General features: G+C 43.8%; 1 protein-coding gene across 1 annotated transcript in view; it reads right to left on the bottom strand.

Annotated features, from left to right (window-relative positions):
- Positions 1 to 23,217, bottom strand: part of F8 (coagulation factor VIII) — a 50,969-nt gene that overhangs the window by 13,174 nt on the left and 14,578 nt on the right. The window contains exons 8-21 of the mRNA XM_081336426.1: positions 22,320 to 22,491; positions 20,418 to 20,511; positions 18,884 to 19,095; positions 17,465 to 17,615; positions 15,961 to 16,170; positions 14,867 to 15,055; positions 12,763 to 13,552; positions 11,547 to 11,712; positions 9,958 to 10,170; positions 9,088 to 9,316; positions 8,182 to 8,364; positions 6,468 to 6,584; positions 5,640 to 5,711; positions 212 to 297 (exon numbers count right to left, since the gene is read on the bottom strand). Coding sequence (XP_081192552.1) covers positions 212 to 297; positions 5,640 to 5,711; positions 6,468 to 6,584; positions 8,182 to 8,364; positions 9,088 to 9,316; positions 9,958 to 10,170; positions 11,547 to 11,712; positions 12,763 to 13,552; positions 14,867 to 15,055; positions 15,961 to 16,170; positions 17,465 to 17,615; positions 18,884 to 19,095; positions 20,418 to 20,511; positions 22,320 to 22,491 — 2,884 coding nt within the window. The remainder of the gene's footprint in view (positions 1 to 211; positions 298 to 5,639; positions 5,712 to 6,467; positions 6,585 to 8,181; positions 8,365 to 9,087; positions 9,317 to 9,957; positions 10,171 to 11,546; positions 11,713 to 12,762; positions 13,553 to 14,866; positions 15,056 to 15,960; positions 16,171 to 17,464; positions 17,616 to 18,883; positions 19,096 to 20,417; positions 20,512 to 22,319; positions 22,492 to 23,217) is intronic.

Genomic DNA, 23,217 nt, shown 5'->3' with positions numbered 1-23,217 from the left:
AATAGCGCTGCTAATAGTGCTGCCAACAACGCTGCTAATCTTAAATAGTGTCACAAGATCTAGTTTTTGTGTAGACGACTCGGTCACTCGGCTGAATTACTTTCACTTTCTCTGTTGTCTAAAAGAAGAAGGGCACCTGATAATTCTGCATCCTATTATGCCTGCTTCTTATTTACCTGTAGAAGCTCTCCATCCTAATGATCAAGCCTACCTGGATCCAGGAGTTCTTTTGGTCACTCCTCCAAGCATTGATTGACCCAGATTTGTCCAACCTGGCCAGACTGGGGACCCATTCACCTTGGACCAAAGGAAGAAGACAAGAGACTAGGACCTGAAGATTTAGCAAGCTTTGCCTTTCAATAGCTGATATTCTTTAGTGGTGGTTCTTGGATTGGACCTTAAGACCAAAGCCAGGGGTTCCTACCCAAGTGGTGACACAAATAAGGCAGAAAACAAATAGCTAATGGGGCAGCGGTAACCAAAAATGGTGTCCGTATCTAAAAGTTTAAGTTTAAGTTTTAAGTTTTATTTAATTTGTATACCGCCCTTCTCCTTGGTAGGGACTCAGGGCGGTTCACAGGGCATATATAAAAAAGACAATACAAAAATTAAAAAAGATTAAACCCATGCCCAATTAAAACAGTAATACAAATCTAAAACAACAAATTAAAACCCATAATCCCCCGTCAGGCCAGACCAGCCATTTCAAATAGGTGGGTCTTCAGGCCACGACGGAAAGTTCGGAGGTCTGATGCCGTCCGGAGCTCTACCGGCAGTTGGTTCCATAATGCCGGAGCGCCCACAGAGAAGGCCCTCCCCCTGGGGGCCACCAGTCGGCATTCCTTGACTGGCGGCACCCTGAGGAGGCCCTCTCTGTGGGAACGCACAGGGCGGAGGGGAGTTGATGCCGGCAGCAGGTGGTCCCTGAGGTATCCCGGACCCATGCCATGTAGGGACTTAAAGATCGTAACCAAAACCTTGAACCTCACCCGAAAGACAACTGGTAACCAATGCAGCTCGCGGAGCAAAGGTGTAACATGGGAGTACCGGGAAACTCCCAAGACAACTCTCGCGGCCGCATTCTGTACCAGTTGGAGCCTCCGAGTGGTCTTCAAGGGAAGCCCCATGTAGAGAGCATTACAGTAGTCAAGGCGAGAGGTCACGAGCGCATGAGTGACCGTACACAGGGCATCCCGGTTCAGATAGGGCCGCAACTGGCGCACCAGGCGAACCTGGGCGAAAGCCCCCCTAGTCACGGCCACTATATGATCTTCCAAGGTAAGCCGTGAATCTAGGAGGACTCCCAAGTTGCGAGCCCTATCCACGGGGGGTAAGAGCTCACCCCCCATAGAAAGAGATGGAACATTTTGAATGTCCCGGGATGCCGGAATGTACAGCCACTCAGTCTTGTCAGGGTTGAGTTGAAGTCTGTTCCTCCCCATCCAGACCCGAACCGCCTCCAGGCAACGGGACATCACAGCGAGGGCATCACTGGGGTGGTTTGGGGTCGAAAAGAAAAGTTGGGTATCATCAGCATATTGATGATACCCAACTCCAAAACCACGAATGATCTCACCCAGCGGTTTCATGTAGATGTTGAACAGGAGAGGCGAGAGAACCGACCCCTGAGGAACTCCACAAACGAGAGACCTAGGGGCCGATCTCTGCCCCCCTGCCAACACCGACTGCGAGCGTCCCAGGAGATAGGAGGAGAACCACTGAAGAACTGTGCCTCCCACTCCCAATCCCCTGAGACGCCGCAGCAGGATACCATGGTCGATGGTATCGAAAGCCGCCGAGAGGTCTAATAGGACTAGGACAGAGGAATATCCCCTATCCCGAGCCCTCCAGAGATCATTCACCAGAGCGACCAATGCCGTCTCCGTGCTGTACCCGGGCCTGAAACCCGATTGGTAGGGGTCCAGATAATCCGCTTCATCCAGGACCAGAGGGAGCTGATGCGCCACCACACTCTCGACAACCTTCGCAAGAAAGCGAAGGTTGGAGACTGGACGAAAGTTGTTCAAAACAGCTGGGTCCAAGGCAGGCTTCTTGAGGAGAGGTCTCACCACCGCCTCCTTCAAGACGGTGGGGAAATAACCCTCACTCAAAGAAGCAGATATAACCGCCTGGAGCCAGCCTCGTGTCCTCTCCCTAGCTGCATAAACCAGCCAGGAAGGGCACGGGTCCAACAAACATGTGGAGGAGCTCAGCCTCCCCATAATCCTGTCCACTTCATCAGGGGTCACAGAATCAAACTCTTCCCAGGTAACATTGACAAGACCGCCCGTGTCCTGATCGCCTGACTCTGCCCAGCTGGAGTCCAAACCGGTCCGAATCCGAGCGATTTTATCCGACAGATGCTGGCTAAATTCCTCGGCACGACCCTGCAAGGGATCCTCCCTCACCTCCTGATTAAGAAGTGAGCGAGTCACCCTAAACAAGGCGGCCGGGCGATTATCTGCGGACGCGATGAGGGTGGAGAAGTAATTGCACCTCGCCACCCTCATCGCTGCGAGATAAGACCTAATGTAGGTTCTTAACCGCAACCGGTCGGGTTCGGATCGGCTAGACCTCCAGCAGCTCTCTAGGCCCCGTTTCCGACGCTTCATCTCCCGGAGCTCCGCGGAGAACCATGGAGCTCGCTGGGATCTGCGCCGGGTCAGGGGCCGCAAGGGTACAACCCGGTCAAGTGCCTCAGTGGCTGCCCTTTCCCAGGCTTCCACTAAGGCATCCGCCGAGCTGTGAGCAGTGGAGGCAGGTGGGGACCCCAGCGCCGCTTGGAATCTATCAGGATCCATTAAGCGTCTGGGGCGGTACCATCTAATTGGCTCCGTGCCCCCACGGCGGGGGGTGGCAAAACGGAAGACCAGCCGCAGGAGATGATGATCGGTCCATGACAGGGGCATAATAAATGGAGAGCCCCCACCTAGATCATCCAACCACCGTCTAGATAAAAAAATCAGGTCAAGGGTGTGGCCTCCCTCATGAGTTGGCTCTGAAATTACTTGCGTCAGGTCCATGGCCGCCATGGAAGCCATGAACTCCCGAGCTAGCTCCGATGAACCTCCCAGGGATGGTAGATTGAAGTCTCCCAAAACTATAAGTTTGGGAAACTCAACCACCAAGCCCGAGAGGATATCGAGCAGCTCGGGCAGGGCTGCCGCTGTGTGACTGGGCGAAATGTACACCAGCAGCAAGCCCAGCTGCGCCCCAGGACCAAATCTCATAAAGAGAGACTCACACCCGACTATCTGAGAAACGGTGGCCTCCCGCGGACATAAGGTCTCCCTAGTGGTAACCGCCACTCCCCCACCCCTACCATGAGCTCGTGGCCGGTGTAGCACCCGGAAGCCTGGTGGGCAGAGGTCAACCAAAGGGACCCCGCCCTCTGGGCCCAACCAAGTCTCCGTGATGCAAGCCAGGTCCGCATGCTCACCCTCAACTAAATCCCTAACGAGGGGAGCTTTATTAACCACGGACCTGGCATTCAGGTACACCAGCCGGAGCTCAGGAGGCTGCACATCCTCGCTCCCGGGATCTCGGGGAAGAAGCAGAGGGTCGGAGCGCCTCACCGCTTGCAAATAGCGGGGACGGCCCTCCCGGTAGCGATACGGCCCCCTGTCTATCCGCCTGCTGCCATTCCCCGTCGTGGGAATTGATAATCCCACGACCCGCTCATGAGCCCCGGCGACAACGTCACCCCGTTCTCCCCCCGTGCTATCAGACCCAAGGCTGGTCTGAACCATGGTAGATCGGCCACCCCCCATAGCCAAACAACCGGTATCTCCCACCCCACTCCCTAGCCCTATAAAAAATTTGGATAAAAAAATAATCAGAGGCTTTCTAGATTTACATGAACAGCCCCTGCCCCTGCCCAGCCATCTCTCAGAGACCAAAAACTCGGGCCCGTCATCAAGGTTATCAACGTTTAAGGAGGCAGGTCGCACCCAGGAGAGGGGGGCACCCCTGAGGGCGTACAAACGCGTGCTCGTATATTGCCGCATAAGTATAAAAAAGTCCAAACAGTCCAGGATAGGCATCCCTGAATTGTCCATGGGAGGATTGAACATGACAGAAGTCTGGATCCCCACCCAACTTCACTGCCACTCAGTTGGGTGGCCCCCAAGACAGGCCGCAGCCCGTTCTCTCACAACGGGTAGAGACTCCGTTCCTGGGGGTGGACCAGGTATCCTCTGGGTAGGCAAACCCCATAGAGCTCCCACCTCTATGAGGTTGCAAATGGAGAAGTCCAGCCACTCTCCCAGAGTGATGATGAAACTCATTGGGGTAACCATGCAATAATATTTCCCCAAACTACTTATATTAAGAGAAATGGATACATGGACTGGTGATGGAAGCAACCAGTTGTTGTTAGCTGCAAAGTCGTGTCCGACCCATTGCAACCCCATGGACAACCTTCCTCCAGGCCTTCCTGTCCTCTACCATCTTCTGGAGTCCATTTAAGCTCATGCCTACTGCTTCAGTGACTCCATCCAGCCACCTCATTCTCTGTCGTCCCCTTCTTCTATTGCCCTCAATCTTTCCCAGCATTAGGCTCTTTTCCAGTGAGTCCTTCCTTCTCATTATGTGGCCAAAGTATTTGAGTTTTAGCTTCAGGATCTGGCCTTCTAAAGAGCAGTCAGGGTTGATCTCCTCTAGGACTGACTGGTTTGATCGTCTTGCAGTCCAAGGGACTTGCAGGAGTCTTCTCCAGCACCATAGCTCAAAGGCCTCAATTCTTTGGCGCTCGGCCTTTCTTATGGTTATATATATATATATATATATATATATATATATATATATATATATATATATATATATATATATATATATATATATATATATATATATATATATATATATATATATATATATATATATATATATATATATATATATATATATATATATATATATATATATATATATATATATATATATATATATATATATATATATATATATGGATCCTTGGTTTTTCGGGTTTTTCCCCGCGTAGAACTAGAGGTGTGGGCGCAACGTTTCGACGGAGTCCCATCCGTCATCATCAGGCTTTAGCTGACGGATGGGACTCCGTCGAAACGTTGCGCCCACACCTCTAGTTCTACGCGGGGAAAAACCCGAAAAACCAAGGATCCACATACAGGCACCCGCGAAAACCTCAGAAAACATATATATATATATATATATATATATATATATATATATATATATATATATATATATATATATATATATATATATATATATATATATATATATATATATATATATATATATATATATATATATATATATATATATATATATATATATATATATATATATATATATATATATATATATATTGCTCAAAAAAATAAAGGGAACACAAAATAAGACATCCTACTATTAAATACAGTACATTGTGTTGTTTAAGTGTTCCCTTTATTTTATATACACACACACACACACACACACACACACACACTTGCATATAATGTTATGATTTCATTGAATATTTGTCAGTCTCTTTCACAATAAATATCCCTAGACAATATCTGCATAAAATCCCCATTTTTTCTTAACAGAACCAAAAAAATAATAGAAGCAAACCAGGATCTAATCAGGGACTAAAGTAATATGCAACGTCTCACCATAGTGTCCTAAAGCTGTGATCTGAGAGTCAGCAATATATCCAGAAGCTAAGCCCAGAGGAGTCTGGCAATCTGAAACCAAAGAGTAAAAGGTACGGTGACAAAATGACTGTCAATCACATGACCGATCCAGTTTTTGAGTATCTTTTGTGACTGTCATTAAGCAAACATGACAGTGGTCAAATGGGTAGCATGGTCATTGTTGTGTACTGGGTTCGTTGTTTGAGTGAAGAGACGAGGCGAGTGAGTTCAAGCAGGAACATTCTTTATTTGTTTGCAGGAACTGAACTGAGAAATGGCTGTGAATGCAGCTATTTATACCCTGGCCTCTAGGTGGTGGCCAATAGGTTTAAAGCAACCTATTGCCGCCCTAGAGGCAGCCAATGGCAGCTCCGGAGACGGGTTGTCTGAGGAGCTGGGAGCCGTTAGCCAGCTCCTTGCTTAAGCAACCTTCCAGCATTCAAACCCACGTGGTACACTCAGCAAAACAAGGCCCAATACATTACAGTCATTAAGCAAATGCTTTGGTCATTAAGCAAGCCAATGATTCACTATGGATGTGGTTTTTCCAAAAACCAGAAGTAACTGCTAGTTCTTGGCAAAACTGTCATTAATACGGTCATGGGACTGTGAGACACTCAGCCATGTTGCCAGTGCCTGAAGTGTAGTCATGTGACCAGGGATGGGAGCAACCTCAGAATTTTGGACCCAGGATGTAAGCCTCCTTTTTGGGGGGTTGGATAGAACTTTCAATAGTTGCTGTGTGACCTCCACAAGTCGAGGACTACCTGTAGATCTTTGTTGTTGAGGAACTCCTCAATTTCTTACCCTTGTTGTAGACGAGGAAGAGGGCGCTCATTCCTGCTTGTTCGTGCTCACTAACCACGCACTCCACCCGCCAAATCCCAGGATGAGATGGACGCATTTCCACTGTCTCGAAGGCACCTACCAGAGGTTGCAAGAATAATAGATGATCAGCAAATCTCTTGTTCTGGCGGCTACGTTTTATGGGGCAAGATTTCACATATCTTGAAGGGTATCAAGGCACATTGCAGAGATCTGGTGGGATCTTTTATCTAAGGAGCTTCCTTCAGCTCAAGAAGGTGATGGCTTTGGTCCCAAAAGTCTTCCCTAATCTATAGGAAGGATTAGTGCACTAGCTGAGGTTAGAATTTGTACTGGAAACAGCGACTCCTAGGACGAGTGTCTGGAAGCTCTGATTAATAATATTTTATAGAAGGCAGGATAAAGTTAAGGTAAAGGTAAAGGTTCCCCCGCACATGCGTGCTAGTCGTTTCCAACTCTAGGGGCCGGTGCTCATCTCCGTTTCAAAGCCGAAGAGCCAGCGCTTGTCCGAGGACGTCTCCGTGGTCATGTGGCCGGCATGACTAGACGCCAAAGGTGCACAGAACGCTGTTACCTTCCCACCGTAGTGGTCCCTATTTTTCTACTTGCATTTTTACGTGCTTTCGAACTGCTAGGTTGGCAGAAGCTGGGATGAGTAACAGGCGCTCACTCTGTTATGCGGCATTCGGGATTCGACCGGCCAAACTGCCGACCTTCTGATCGACAAGCTCAGCGTCCTAACCCACTGAGCCACCGCATCCCTTAGGATAAAGTTAGGATGCATGAATTCCAAGTGCTCTGTATTCAAATTGTATACAGCCAATCTAAGCTATAAAAACTTTGGCCTGTCTTCTGAAGTTTTTCCAGTGCAAAGTTGTGTTTGGTGAAAGTCTATCTCTACTGGTGATTGGATAACTGCTGGTAGACATCTTATCCTACTCTCCCTGCTTCATGCCATCATTTACGTTCCAGAAGCAAATTAGGAGAGTTTGGGCAATGTCCTTGTTCTTTCAGTCTTCCCTCTGATTATGTAAGGATAGTGTCAATGCCCATTTTACAAGTTGTTCTTAAGGATTACTAAATATACTTGTAAAAGCATTGATGGCATAGTAGTGAAGAGGAGGAGGAAGAAGAAGAGGTAGCTGCTTCAATGGATTGTGGATTCCTCACATGTTTAGTTCTATTCACACAATTTCTATCCCATTGAATTGATTCTGCTTAAGCAGACACTGGAGAACTGTCTGTCAGGAATAACCTAGCTGCAAGATTTCTACACTGTGAAGGGGGTTGTAGTAAATGATTTCTAAGATCCATTCTAAGGTTCTCCCAGAAATAAAGGGAGGAAATATCAAAGATGGCGAAATTTCTACGCTTATTTGTATCTCTGTAGATCAGTTTTCCTCAACCTCAGTGACTTTCCAATGTGTGGACTTCAGCTCCCAGAATTCATGACTGGCTGGGGAATTCTGGGAGTTGAGGTCTGCGCATCTTAAAGTCACTGAGCTTGAGAGAAACTGTTGTAGATAGTTTAGCTGTTTCAAGTGCTTTAAACTGAATCGCTGAACTGAGCAGCAGAAGATTAAGCGGGAGGACTTATGTGGTTGCCTCCAAGTCTGTCATTCTATGGTTAAAGAAGTTGTTCTTGCTAAGTTCAGGCATGGACCGGCAAAGGGGGTGCATGTTTACTGTGCCTCACCGGGGAAGAGGTTGTAGATGGCCAAACGGTACTCCTCAGCCATCCGGATGGTGAAAACCTGCCCATGGAAATGGACAGCGTGGATGTCCTCAATGCCGCCTGCATTCAGCAGATACCACCTGACCCGCTGATGTAGTCCCATCACCAGCCCTGGCAACGTGTCTCTCACGTGGCCATTGATCGCTAGGGGAAAAAAGAATGGAGAACGTCCAGGTTCAATTCAGCCATGTCTTAATTAGCAGTTTAAACTCTAGGAACAATTAAGGAAAGCGGGGTGAGGAACATCACCATTTATGCCTGCTGGAAAGAAAGACAGAACAGCCCCTTTTCTTAGAAGATTGGAATGGCTGGTCATTCCAGGGGTCTCACTAGCAAAAAAGAAAGCATTGAGGGTACCACAACCCAAAAGAATTGGGGATCAGATTCCATGAGCAGATTTGAGCCCCGAATTTCTTAACATTTCTTAAGTGAATGTTGCCCCGTTTTTAACGAGCTTTCATGCCAAAGATGTTAAGTGAATCGTTGCCCTTGTTCAGTTAATAACCCAGTTGTTCAGTGAATCTGGCTTCCCCATCGACTTTGCTTGTCAGACGGTCGCAAAAGGGGATCACATGATCCCAGGACACTGCAAGCGTCATCAATATGAGTCAGTTGCCAAGTATATGAATTTTGATGACGTGACCACGAGGAGGCCGTAATTGTGAAAAGCTGTAATTGTGGAAAGTGGTCCTAAGTCCCTTTTCCCAGTACCGTTACAACTCTGAACGGTCACGAAATGAGCTGTTGTAAGTCGAGGACTACCTGTATTTGGGAGGGGGCAGCAACATTAGTGTGGTTTTCCTAAGCATTTCTTTGGGAGACGAGGAAGATAAGCAGGAAAGAACGGGGACGGGGGACTCTCCTTACCATAGAAGGTATGGTTGCTTTTAAGAACAGGATCATCCATCTGGATGTGGCAAGGAGACGGGCAGCTCTTTTCAAAGTTCTCAGCAAAATACCAGCTCTTTGTTTCGTCAAAGATGGTGAAGAGTAAGGAGAATTCTTGAATAGCCAATTGTCTGATGTGTGTGGTACGGATCACCGAAGCCTGGCAAATAATCAGAGGTCCAATAAGACCGGAATGCAGATCTTTTTCCTGGAACAGAAGAGGGAGGAAGAGAAGCAGAAAAAGAAGAATGACATTGCCTCGGAACAGCCTTATTTTTAAAGGACATTCATTCAGAGCATCCAGCTTGCTGGTATCTTGGTTTACCATTAGAAATGCATTAAAAACGCCCTTGAAATTGTCTTTTTTTAATTATTTGCTTTGAATGTTAATATATTTGGCTTTACTGCTGGCTTCACAGTTTACAGTTGTAAATGTATAATTTACAACAGAGCTGTAATATGCTTAACTAACTCGGCTAACTGTTTTAATTGGTGCCGAAAGAGCTGGCTTAGTTAATAAGTCACTGTTTGATTATAAAGCAGAAAACCGGGCATACATATACTATGTATAGTGGCCATACATCCTTTATTATACAAGACAGTCCTTTGGATCTATTTATTTATTCACTTGTCTCCTTTATTTGGGTCATTTCATTGGACAGCAAAATTTAAATCCGACAGAAGCCACCCCCCCCAACTTATTCTGCACATCATTTTTTTAAGAATTTTGTGCAAACAGGGATTGTGGTGCTTAACCTGTGCAAATTCCTGATCTGAGTTTCAGGTTTCTGTATCTCTAAACTTCCGATGTTGGTAACCCCAGTAAGAAAATAAGAATCCCCCATTTACCAGGTTAACGCTGGAAAAGTAGGCCCACGCTCTGCAGTCAAATTCACTGGTACCAGGAGCCATTTCAGGCAACACCTTGAGAGAGTACTGGCGAACTTGGTTTGGCTGGACAGCCTCTGGCTTCCGGTGTTCTCCATCTTCCTGGCTCCCTTCATAGGGCAGCAAGTTCGAATGGAAAGAATATGGTCGGGAAGCCATGTTCTTGAAAGTCACCTAACAAGAGGGAGAAACACGAGAAGTAGAATACGAAGAAAGTCTGAGGAACCCACAGATTTTGGGCTATGGGGGACCCTGAAAACTTTCTTCTTTGTTCTAGGAGCCACAGTGGCACAGTGGTTAGTTCGATCCTGACCGGCTCAAGATTGACTCAGCCTTCCATCCTTCCGAGGTCAGTAAAATGAAGACTCAGATTGTTGGGGGCAATAGGCTGACTCTGTAAACTGCTTTGAGAGGGCTGCGAAAAGTACTATGAAGCGGTCTCTAAGTCTAAGTGTTGTTGCTATTGCTACTCTTTTGCTACTCTTTAATGAAACCAATTTAAAGCAAGATTGGTCCTCACCTTCTGGAAGCTATGTGAAAGAACATTTTTCCAGAGGTCCTTTGGTGACCAAAATGCCCAGAATGATTGCAACTGTACCTGTGTTTTGAATGATTGGCAGGTTATCAGTTTTAATTGAAGCTATGGATGCTTTATTTTTCTTTCTTCTTTTTTTTTTTACCACAGACTCTTAGGATTGTGGTGAGTAGAAACAACAAATGAAATCAAGGGGGCGTGATTTCTCCACACTTCTTCAGGACCTTCAAAAAGCTGATTTCATCTGTCAGTTTTTGGATGTGAGTTACATGCTAGAAAAAGGGATGCAGTGGCTCAGTGGGTTAGGACGCTGAGCTTGTCGATCAAAAGGTCGGCAGTTTGGCGGGTCGAATCCCGAGTGCCGCGTAGCAGAGTGAGCGCCTGTTACTCGTCCCAGCTTCTGCCAACCTAGCAGTTCGAAAGCACGTCAAAATGCAAGTAGAAAAATAGGGACCACTACGGTGGGAAGGTAACAGCGTTCCGTGCACCTTTGGCGTCTAGTCATGCCGGCCACATGACCACAAAGACGTCCTCGGACAAGCGCTGGCTCTTCGGCTTTGAAACGGAGATGAGCACCGGCCCCTAGAGTCGGAAACGACTAGCACGCATGTGCGGGGGAACCTTTACCTTTTACCTTACATGCTAGAAGAGTAGAACAAACCAACCCCCAGATTCTGACATTGCTCGCAAAATGAACTGTTATCGTCTGCATTGGCTGGTTCCCTTTTAGAGAAGGAATAAAAAGGGAAGAAGGAACCAGGGCCATCTTTTATCCCACCACTCATCATGAGGTTGTCAGATGGGTATCCAATATTTTCATCTTAGAGCTAATTTTCACTTTGATCTCCTCAGATGGCTGAGCTGGACATCGCAAAGAAGGTCAGACAGAGACATCAATAAATAGCAAATATAGGAGTGGGGTTTCAAAGGCAAAATATTCCTTTTTTTTAAAGTCCAGTTTAATTATGGGAGGTTTGACCCGCTAATATTTTCCACCCACACCCCTCTATCTTACCACGATTGTATCTTCAACCTGTCCACGGATGTATGGTCCCAGAATACCCAAATGTTCATCTAGCTCTCCACGGACCATCTGTCGGGTAAAAGTGCTGTCAAAATATTCTTGGAAAACAACTTTCTTATAACTTCGAGAGAGCTTTCTCCAGCTGGTCCTCGGATCACTGTGCATAGAATACAAGCAACTGGTATGATGAAATGGAACTTTTCAAATTCCACCCAGAGCTAGATAGTCTAACATTGTATGCAGTCTGTAATATGGTGGAGCAGTGGGCTAATGCCTCCTTAAGTAACAACAGCTGCCTGCAATCAGTGCAGGTTATTTCCCACCAGGCTCAAGGTTGACTCAGCCTTCCATCCTTCCGAGGTAGGTAAAATGAGGACCCAGATTGTTGGGGGCAATTAAGCTGACTTTGTAATAATGCCGCTTGGGGTGTGTGTGAAAGCCCTAACAAGCAGGCATATACATAGAATGAAGGCTACTGCTAAGTTTGTAAGCCGCCCTGAGTCTTCGGAGAAGGGCGGGATATAAATGGAATTAAAATTAAAAAAAATATTTCCCTATCCTTTCTCTCTCATTAAGTCTGGTTAGTCTGACTTCTGCCCAAGTCCTCTGAAATTAGCTCTTCTTATGCTTCATGGTAGTACTTTTTAGTTATGCTACTGGGTCAGTTATAGCCCTTTGCTAGCTTCGAGCAAACAAACACGTCTTTTCTCAAGTCTTTGGTGAATATTTCCATTTACAAAATGGCAGCTGTTCTATTCTTCCAAAATGTGGAGCCACAGCGGCAGTTATCAGCAAAGAGCACAAAGTGAATATTCAATGACACCCATGAATTCAGTCATCACTGTTACCTCTGACTTTTGGTTCTCTTTCTACAATCAAGCAGCAATACTGATCTATCAAAAACATTTCCTGACAGTGAGGGAACAATTAACCAGCGGAACAGCTGGCCTCCAGAAGTTGTGGCTGATCCATCCCTGGAGGTTTTTAAGAAGAGATTTGACGACCATTTGTCTGAAATGGTAGAGGGTCTCCTGCTTGAGCAGGGGGTCGGACTAGAAGACCTCCAAGGTCCCATCCAACTGTGCTATTCTGTTCTTTACGTCAATCAATATTGGCTTTAAATTACAAATGAAAACAGGATTCAAATCCCACTTAGCCACAAAGCCCACTGAACGACCTGAGCAATTTAAGCAAAAGGAAAACTTACTTGTCTCTCAGATATGGAGAGGGAATAGAGCTGCCGTAATCCCATGTCACCTCAACCGCAGCAATGTAATATTGTCGGATTTTCCCAGTGAACATACGGGGATCCTGTTCATCTTCGTAGATATCAAAACCCTCCTTGGTCTCCTCTGTATTGCTATATTCATCATAGTCAGATTTCTCTTTCATAGGTCTTGAGAAGTTCCCTCCTGCTGGTTGGTTGACATCTAAAGAGGTTCTGGAGACCTTCACATGAAACTCGGTCCCTGAATCCTTGCTGAGTGAGATTCCTACTTCTTCTTTCCCTTTGAATACTGCTGTTCGATCTCTTGAGCTGGGAATCTCTTTTTGTTCATCATTGAAGCCATTCATTTCTTTTGAGCTATTGATTTCCTTCAACAGCTGCCCTTGAATATTCTGGTTGGATGCCAGAAGGTCTTGAGAGAGCGTATCATTTGCTGATGGAGTTTGTGGTGAGATGTTCATCTCCTGTCTTTTAATGGTAGCCCTCAAAGATTCATTTCTTAATGCTTGTTCCTGATCTCCACCAGACTTCCTCAGCTGCAATTGCAAAAGATTTTCCGGGCCAGTTTGTCTCAGAATTGGTGCATCTTTGGGAGGGCTAGATGTATGGGCTTGTTCTGTGTCTTTTGGAGAAATAAAGTTGACTTCTGGAATGTTTCCTTCCGCAAGATCATTTGAAATCAGTCCTTGCCTTGTTTCCCTATTATGGACCCTTGTTTCTGTTCTAAAATGATGAGGAATCACAGTGGTATTGATTACCTTCTTCATTGCTGGGGATGGCCTTAGATTATATTGGATTATGTTCCGTAGAGAATAATGGGAAGCTGTGGTTCTGCCATCATTTGTTATTTGATCATCTCCTTTAGTCCTACCTGTTAAGGGAAGTCTTGTTATAGAAGATTCAGTCTTACTGCTTGTCCCAAGGAAGTTGAGCAATGGCTGAACTCTCTTATCACTCTTGCTGGGAGTGTTTGTTTGGATATCTGCTCTAGCAGCTATTTCATCCAGCGTGGCTTCCTGTGATTTTGCAGACCTCTTTCCCAAGGGTCTGTTGCAACCGTGGGAATGCTGTGGACAAGTCACTGACTTTGTCCCATGTGTTGACATTTCTAAACTCCCTTGGTTTAGTTTTGGCTGAGTCTCTTCTGGGTTAGAACTGATACTCCTTCCCAGGCCAGCTAACTGTGATGGAGAGGTTCCTTCTAGGTGTGAAATATCCCCTTTCCCAGATACATTTATCTGGGGAATCCTTAAAATTGACCTACTTGGCATAACATTTTGCTCCACAAATACATTCAAGGCTCCATGGGAATTTGTGACACTGGTCTTACCGGGTGCAGCATTGAAACTAGGCAAAGATTCTTTTCCTTCGAGGTGCTTGTCTTGGTTTATTTCTTCAAAATCTCCTTGTAGAGGAAAGCTCTCTCTCTTAGTATTAGTAGAAGACAGACTTATAGGGAACCTATCATTATCATTTTTGATATTATTAATATGGAGAGGCCTGTCCATAATATCATATAAGGGGTTTTGGCTGTTCAAAAGATTTGGCAATCCAGCAGTTGGATTTCTCTTGAGCTCCATAATCTTTTCCCTCTCATTATCTTGAGGAGTCTTCCTCAGAGGCCTTGCATCGATGGCTTCGTTGTGGGACACGGTATGAATATCATTATTACCAAGGGAAAGACGTTCACTTAAAGATGTAGAGTTTCCAGCGCCATCAGTTGGCCTGTGAATTCCTACACCAAGAATTTTTCCATCTAAATTGGCTGAACTTGCTAAGGAAAGGTTATTATGATGTGGTATTTCCTGTGTGAGTGCTGAGTTTTCTGAAGGAGAGTGTCCTTCAAAACTTTGCTTCAGTAGAGGCAATTGTTCTTCCATGGGGAAGGCATCCTTGGGCAAGATGTCAAACAAGGGTTCATCTAGGGATAAGGGTTTCCCAGGAGAGATGAGTGGGCCAGTGGAATTCTTCTGATGGTTTTCTTTGAGAAGATGGTTAGATTGCTCAAGGCAGTTCAGCCTCCCATCTTTTGAAAGTGAGGTAGCATTCCGATGCTGGTTTGGGCATAGTTGGAGATGTCTACTTTTCTTGGAGAATCCTCTTGCCTGTAGGGTATTGGCTTCATTGATATAATCTGATGGAATGCCTTCATTGTGGTACTCTTCATAGTCCTGGTCAACATACTCTTCTTGGTGACATACAAAAATACTTAACTTAGCTCTCATTCCTTGTTTTCGAAAATTAGGATTCAAGCATCCCAGCATCCATCTGCCTGTCTCAGAGAAAAGAAAAACAAAACCAAAGAAAAACCAAGAAATAAATGAGAGGAAGATTTAAATAACATACTGTACAGATTATATCAGAGGTGCATAATCTGGGACCTCAGAGTTAATATGACCTGGAGACCATGAAGAAACCTTCAAATGTTATTACCAAATTGTTGCAACTGGAGAAAAGATTTAAGCTGGGGACTGTGACCTCTAGCATGCCCATCAGAAGCGAAGAATGGCCTTCAGCCTTCAAACAGGTGCACACTTGTCAAACTTCTAGTAACATAATACCATCCAGAAATAAAGATTCATAATGAATTTCATTGATCAATCTTATTATTGTCAAGAAGGTAAGGGCATTGTGAAAATGGAATAGGTCAAGTGAGTTCATTAAAGTGGTTCTGAGAACTATTTGAACCTCTTTGCAATTGAATGCAAGATGGCTTGTCTTTTTCCTAGATAAGACTGAACTGAAATGTCCATCACTTCTTCATTAATAATATTTTCAATTAATTCCATTTTCCCCCAGTCCTATAGATCTAAAGATCTCCCTGTTTTGTATCACTCAACATTTGTTGCACTTTTTGCTAGCTGTAATTCTTAACTGTCAAAGTTTAAGAAGTATCTAAAAGTTAGGCAACTTTCCTTCCAGGTGAAGTTTGTTGTTTTTTTTTTTTAAAAAAAATGTGTCCTGAGATTTGGATGAAGGGACTACATGATATTATAAGTTTATAACTGTCATATGTTTTCCAATTGTTTTCATCCAGAGTATCTGGAGGACATCAGTTGGATTCCAATTTGTAGCAACATCTGCCCTATGGTCAATGGTCAGGAAGGGTGGGGATTCTAGTTCATCAACCTCCGAAGGCACCACGTTTCTTCAAAGAACAATTAATGTCAGCCTAACCTGGATTATCCATGGACATGATAACGGTCTCCCCAGAGAAAGGGTAGATTGCCAGGACCTCCTCATACACAGTGTTGTGCTTAAAAGTGTTTCCAGAGAAGAAGACAGAGAGGATCTCGCTCTGGGCACCCACATTCAGGACATACCAATATACCACTTGGTTCTGGCAGAGTTTCATTTGAAGATTATCAAAGACATATCCATTGATACCTGGAAGAAGAGTGAGAAAAAAGAATTATGAAGTAAAAAAAGAATTTCAACAACAAGAAAAACCTTCTAGCACTCAAGGGAATTGATCCTGGTATATGGAAGGGACCGTGTCATCAAAGACTAGACAAACAATCTCATTACCCTCAGCCAGAATGGCCTCTAGAAAGTCCAGTCGTATCTAAGGATGCAGGACTGGATCTGGGGAAAGCTCATCCGATGATTTGTCATGTTTGACAACATTATTATCATTTTGTATCTCATCTTTTTCCCCAATGAACTTAAGGTGGATTGCGTGGAATTCTGCCTTAGCTTTAGCTTCACAATAAATAAATAAATAAATAAATAAATAAATAAATAAATAAATAAATAAATAAATAAATAAATAAATAAACCTTCATTGTCAAAGTACAACATGTGTACATTGAAATTAGCTGAGCCTCTCCCCGTGCTCCCTCCCCCCAACACACAGTGACAACAAACCCTCCATCCTACCACACCACGTGAACCAGCTACACCACACACCAGCCTCCCAAGTCAATTCTGCATAAATTCACAAAGATTATATCCCATTCAAAAGCCTAACAGCCCACGGATAAAAGCTGTTTTTCAGCCTGTTGGTACGGCTGGCTATACTCCTATGTCTCCTACTGGATGGTAGGAGAGTAAAGAGATACCGTCCAGGGTTTGAGTCATCCCTGAGAAGTTTCCTCACTCTTCCAAGGCAACGAGCCCTGGCGAGGTCATCCAGTGGTGTCAGGAGACAGCCCACAATGTCTTGTGCTGTGCTCACCACCCTCTGTAATACTTTCCTGTCCGCGGCTGTCAGACAATAACAATAACAATATCCCTTTGAGATAGGTAAGACAGAGAGAAAGAGTATTGTAAATCCCAAAGTCACTCAGTTGCAGAAGACTTAAACTTGCAACTCTGATCCGTAAATTAATCCCTATGCTACACTGGTTCCCACTGAAAGGGGATAAGTAGTGGTTTCGCTATTTACACAGCTTTGCCCCAAAACAAATGTAAGGAAAACAGGAAGTTATACCCTCATAGAAAACCTGTCCTATAGAAGAAGAAAGAAACAACAACAGCCAATTTTCAATTTTTGAGTATATAAGGAAATTTGGTATCCAACTTGGAGTAGCATGATTAGACCTTCCACAACAACTTCAGCTAGGAAGACACACGTGACATTCTTAACATGTAAGAAAGGCACATGTGACATTCTTATCTTTCTTTCACTGTTCTCCACACCATTTTTTTAAAGAAAAATAATAATTCTGGAGCTACTCACTGTACATGAGGTTGGATGCATAGAACTCAGCGTCTTGGGGATTAACGTTGGCTGCATCGGAACAAGATTGCTTGATATTCTCTGACAAGTACCAGCTCCAATTTTCATTAAAGACAGAAAACAGCACAAATCTTGCTTCATCGGCAATCATCTGAAGGAATCACAAAAATAGGGGATAAATGGGTCCGGATCTGGGAGGGGAACTAGAGATTAAGATGTTGGACCAGGAAGACCAACAATCCAAAGGTTTTTTGTAAGACTGCCATGATCTTTCAACCCTGTCTATCTTATGGAATTCTTCTGGTGGAGAAAAAAAAAGTGATGAGAGAGAGGTCTCTGCTCATTGAATAATGCCAGGCTATGGATCAAACGTTTCTAGTGAATTAGTTGCTGATAAATCTGTCATTCCTTCTCCAAAAAATGACCTCATTGAAGGACAAATGACCCTGGCAACAATCTTCTTTGCAAGCAAAGGAACAGTAGTTCTAAGGCACACACCTTACTTTAAACTGTTGATGGTGCTCAGGTAGCATCCTAAATCAGGTGAGTGAAATGTATTGGATGCGGCGTTGATTCTGGAACTGGTTGAGAGATTTCAGTAGATGCAAAAGATCGTATGTTATAACATCTCACATGAAAGACGTTACGAAGAGTCACCATGCAGAATATATTTATTTGCTGCTCTTGTAAAATATTCTCCACCCCATTTCCAGTTCCATTCTAGGTATAATTTGGAAGTGCTATCTTTCACCCATTAAGCACTCAGATACTAGTAATAGGCAGTGGAACAGAGTGCCATACAAAGGGGTGACTTCTGTTGTTTGAAAGTCTTCAGAGGTTGGATTGCCCTCTGTCAAAGATGCTACAACGGACCTGCACTGAGCAAGGAGTTGAACTACTAGATGATCTCTAATATCTCTTCCAAATCTATGAATCTAAAATTGGAGGAGGAGGAGGAGGAGGAGGAGGAGGGGGAGGAGAGCAATTATATGGGTAGGAATAGCAATTATTAATACTAATAGCACTTTTTTCTTCAAGATGATGAAGATGGCATACATGACATCATTGTGTGGTTGACAGTCTTCAATAGTCTCAAAAAGACATTGGGAACTTCTATGACTGAATCCCAAGCCAATCCTTTAGTCATTACACCCACTTGGAAGCATGGTGAAAATGTAGCACCAAATACCCTGTTTATAAGATGTTTAAACACCAGATCTGGAAAAAAACCCTACCACATTTACTTGAAGCAACTCCACATGGATGGAGCTGAGGGCTACATCTTAACCCTTGAGGGTTGCCAAAGAATTCTGAAGTCTCAAGAGAAGCATATAAAATTTCCTACATCCCGGCATAATGTGTGGTTAGCCTAATTGGAACAGCCCAGTTGTTTCTGCCACAATGTAGCAATGAACAAACCTGGTTGCCTCTCTGATCCATGGTTTCTTTGAAACAGATCAGGAGGGGTCCGATAAGCCCAGATGCTAAGTCTTTAGCAGGTTTGATTGAGCTGTAATAGTAGCGAGTCAGGCAACTAGGATCAGATCTGGTCGGGCCATCTTCTGGCATTATCTTCCACCTGTATGCAAACACCTGTTTAGGTCGTATTGGTATCACCTTCATGTTCTGATCTAGGAAGAAACAAGCCACAAAAATCACATAGTTCACTTTCCTACTGGTTTCCCATAGCCACATTTGTTGAACAACTAAGCCACCCGGTAGCCTAGATAGCACACCATGCTGTAAGCCATGGTTTACAAAGCCCACTGGCTTTTATCAAGTGAAGACCAAGGTTAAAAATACCCATATTGTGTAATGATATATAAGTACATATGTGAGATAGGCAGCTATATAAATTCAAGAAATAAATACGCATGCAATCCATGATGCCAAGTTGGCTATTCTGATGAGTCAAAAGTGATCAGAATAATGCAAACAAACTAGCTACCCAACTCATGATTCGAAGCCCTCTGTATTCATAGTTAAGACTATCTGAAATTTATCCAGACTAGAAGATCACAATAAGTTGGTCTGAATAACTATAAATTATTATAAATCAAGAGTCTGGTACCATCTTTTCTAACTAACACATGTTATTATAAGACACAAACTTTCTTGAGTTGAAATGGGCTAGGATTAGGGTTAATTTAGTTTAATTAATTAGGGTTAATTAAGCCTCCTAATTTCTTTGCTCACATGGACTTGACACGCCTCCAACAATGGCTCTTTTCCACAAGAGGGCAGCAATGAACTTTTGAAATCCAGATGGTTAAACACACAGACACACAAAAAGTGTGGTGGGCAGATTTGCAGCCTTAGAACAGAAGGAAATGGATTGATAGGAAGAGGGCAGATGCTACTTTCAACAAATAAAGCCCAGGAACAATGAAATGGAATTTTAAAGGAAATTTGTCAATATTCCAGTTTGCCCCAACTATCAGAGTAGATGAGATTTGTAGACGTTAAAATTCATCACAAACTGGACGAGGCTGGCATCATCCGCAGTTAGCATCTTAGCATCTCCAGCTTGATATTCAACTATAATCACCTTCCTAATCTTGAAAGATACAAAGCTGGCTTGAAGACTGAAGTAGGAAAATGTGGGGACAACCCTGACCGGAAGTGGTAGACATGAACTAGATAGGAGAAGCATCATTTCTGCTTTCTCCTTCTGATTAGGAGGCACAGGATGTAACAGTAAGCATATAATGGGCATCTTACATTGGCCCCAACTGCTCGACTTCTCATGTTTGATTTAGCACAGAACGCAATATTCAGATCAGTATCACAGATCAAATCTGAGGTCTCAGCATGATCTGTGAACCATCTTGGCTGGTTGGATCCCTCCCTCCCTCCCCCTACTTCTGGATTACGTGTGAATGCAGCAAGAGAGTTGTGCCCACCACCCTTCCACAGCCACTTTCCAGGAGATTTCCCCTTCTGCCAGTCTTACGTCGGGCACTTCCAATAGGGTGAAGGGAGGTGACACTGGTGATTCCGTGAGGGTAAATGTTGTATGGCCGGCTGGCCAAATTCTTAAACAGAATCTGAAACGAGACAGTTTGATATTCCATTCAGTCTCTTTGCAGCATTCTAGATGTGGAGCAATATACCGTGTGAAATCTATCAAAATAGATAAAGAAAGATCTGGGATCTTCTAGATCAGGGGTGTCAAACTGCTGGCCTGCGGGCCGGAGGTGTCTTGGCAAAACTGTGCCCACCCCGTTGCTGGCAATGGGAAAAAAGTCGTGATACGGGGTGGGCACGATGTGTGAGTTTGACACCCCTGTTCTAGATCATATTTAATCCCAATTCTGCCATTATTAGAGGGATATTGGGGTCCAGTAATACGCAGAAAAGTATTTTTTTATTTTTGAATACCAAAGGACACTATACTTTAATTTCCCCATGCTTTGCAGTAATAAATATTGCAGTGAAAAGAATGGAAAAGTTATATTCCTGGAAATGTGTGATCTCTCTGTTTTGAAAAAGGCAATATTTTCTGCCAATTGAAAGATGCAGCAATGTGTGTTATTGTAGCAGAGATTTTGTGGTACTGTGTCTTACAATCATACCTTGCGTTGTTGACATTATAGCAGTGAATTTATCGTTAAACCAATAATTTTCTTCCTCGTTTGTTTGTAGTTTAAATTTTTTAAGGTTACTTTTAGATCAAATTAAAGATTGTTTTGTTACCATAAATAAATATCTTACATTTTTAACAAAATAAATGTGAACACACCACCTTTCGCTAAGGATTTTTCTCAGACTTCAGAGTCACAGTAACTAGAATGAGTGAATTTTTCTTTCTATTCAAGCTTTCATGGAATCTTGAAAACTGGTTGACTGGTTCGTTTGCTTGCTTATTTATGGAGTGCAATCTTTTATCAATTGCTTATTTCCCTCAAGGACATGAGAGCGTTTACAATCAATAAAAGCAATCAATTTACTGCTAATTAACTAAGGCAGACCTGGTGCAATCAACATCAACATTGATAAGTTCTATCAGAAAAAAATGAGGCGCCTAATGAATTGGTGGAAAAAAGCAGAAAGTGGGTCTAAAAAAAGTCTTTGATCTAACTAACAGATGCGAGTAGGCCAAACCTTTCGTGAACGCAGATTTTATTCATTCAGATTATTGAATATGCATTATACCAGCATCCTATTTACTCTTATAGTGCTTAGTACACTACACTATGCTATTTTACCTATTTTTTTCAGTCTCTTAATGAAGAGGTATTGCTTTGAAATGTGTTGGAACTTAGTCATAACAAAGCCTTTGTTGTATCCATTTGCCTCCTTTTTCCATCATTTTAACATGATATATTTCTTCTCTTGGCTCTCAACTTTCCTGACTATCCCTGGGATACACAAGTGGTCCAAAGTGATTCTTTGTAAACAATTTCAAAGTATGCACAAGTCAACAAACTGGTCAAACATGGCTGATAGCCCTCAAATATTTCCCACCCCATAGAATAACTAAATGAACTGAACATTTCTGATAGAGTCCATTAAGATTTGGATATGGAAACTACAGAAGGATCCTTCTGTAGCTTTGATCATGGAGTCTGGACAGCTCACCAAAGACTGAGAAAGCTATTAGACAATGGAACAGCCAAACTTCTGAAGTCATGGATGCTCCATCATCCGGAGATTTCCAAGAAAAGATTGGACAGTCCTTGGTCTGGGATGATCTGAGGATTCCTTTCAAGGTCCCATCCTTCCAAGCCTAGGGTTCTTTAATATTTTAAGGACCAAAGGATTCCCAGACTGGTCCAAGAGGATCTGTCTGCCTGGCACCACTATCGATCACGAGAACATTCCCAGAGAAGAGCATCTCCGTTTCATCACTTACAATAAACTCGTCGCCAGCTTCTCCTTTGAGGACAGGTCCCAGGATGCCCAAATGATCTGGTTTGGATGCCTTTCGCTTGCTGAAAGTCGCATCCTCATATTCCACAAACATGGCTTTCTTATACTTGGACCCGATTTGCTGGGGGCCGTTTTCCAGAGATTTGCTGTAAGTGCTGCAGAGGAGAACAGAAAGTCACGGGTGCAAGTCAACAGAATATTAGATCTGTAATGGTTTAGCCACCATCAAGGCTAACACCAACCAGAGCATGGAAAACCTCAAAGAAGTCGTGTAAGATTGGAAGATGTGAAGAGACTGGCCCACAGAATCGCCAAGAGTTGGACACGACTGAATGGATAACACCACGACCAATGGTTTAGCAAGTCCCTAGTTATTCAAAGGTCCATTAGTTAAGCATCATCCAACTGCCAAAGACTTTTCAGTGTGACCCTCATTCACATGATGCTGATTATATTGCATAGGATGCTGCCAGACAATGGTTGTCCAATGTGTATTCCATACTGCTATAATCTAATCCCTCCTCCTTAACCTGCCATGACAGATTAAAGAATTAGCACTTTTCTTTCACTTCTTTTCACAGAAGCAGCCAACCTCTAGTGTGTCCAGTTCATATGTGTTCATCTATCTCTGTCCTATTGGACAGTTGTCTACTTGTAACAGAGGCCAATCCTTTGATGATTCATCATCACCATAGCTCCCTCTTGTGCCATATCCATTATCGGAGGTTGGCGATCATGTTGGTGATCCTGTTTTTATCAGCAGCCGGACGAAAAAGTGGTGCTGAGTTTTGTCCAAACCAGTCCCTTAGATTTTGAAGCCATGATGTTCTTCTTCTGCCTGGACCTCATTTGCCTTCAGTCTTTCCCTAGAGGATTAAATG

Source organism: Vipera berus (assembly GCF_964194415.1).
Source record: "Vipera berus genome assembly, chromosome: 11".
Taxonomy (NCBI): domain Eukaryota; kingdom Metazoa; phylum Chordata; class Lepidosauria; order Squamata; family Viperidae; genus Vipera; species Vipera berus.
Note: the sequence above shows the minus strand (reverse complement) of the source record. Positions and strands in the feature narration are given on the sequence as shown.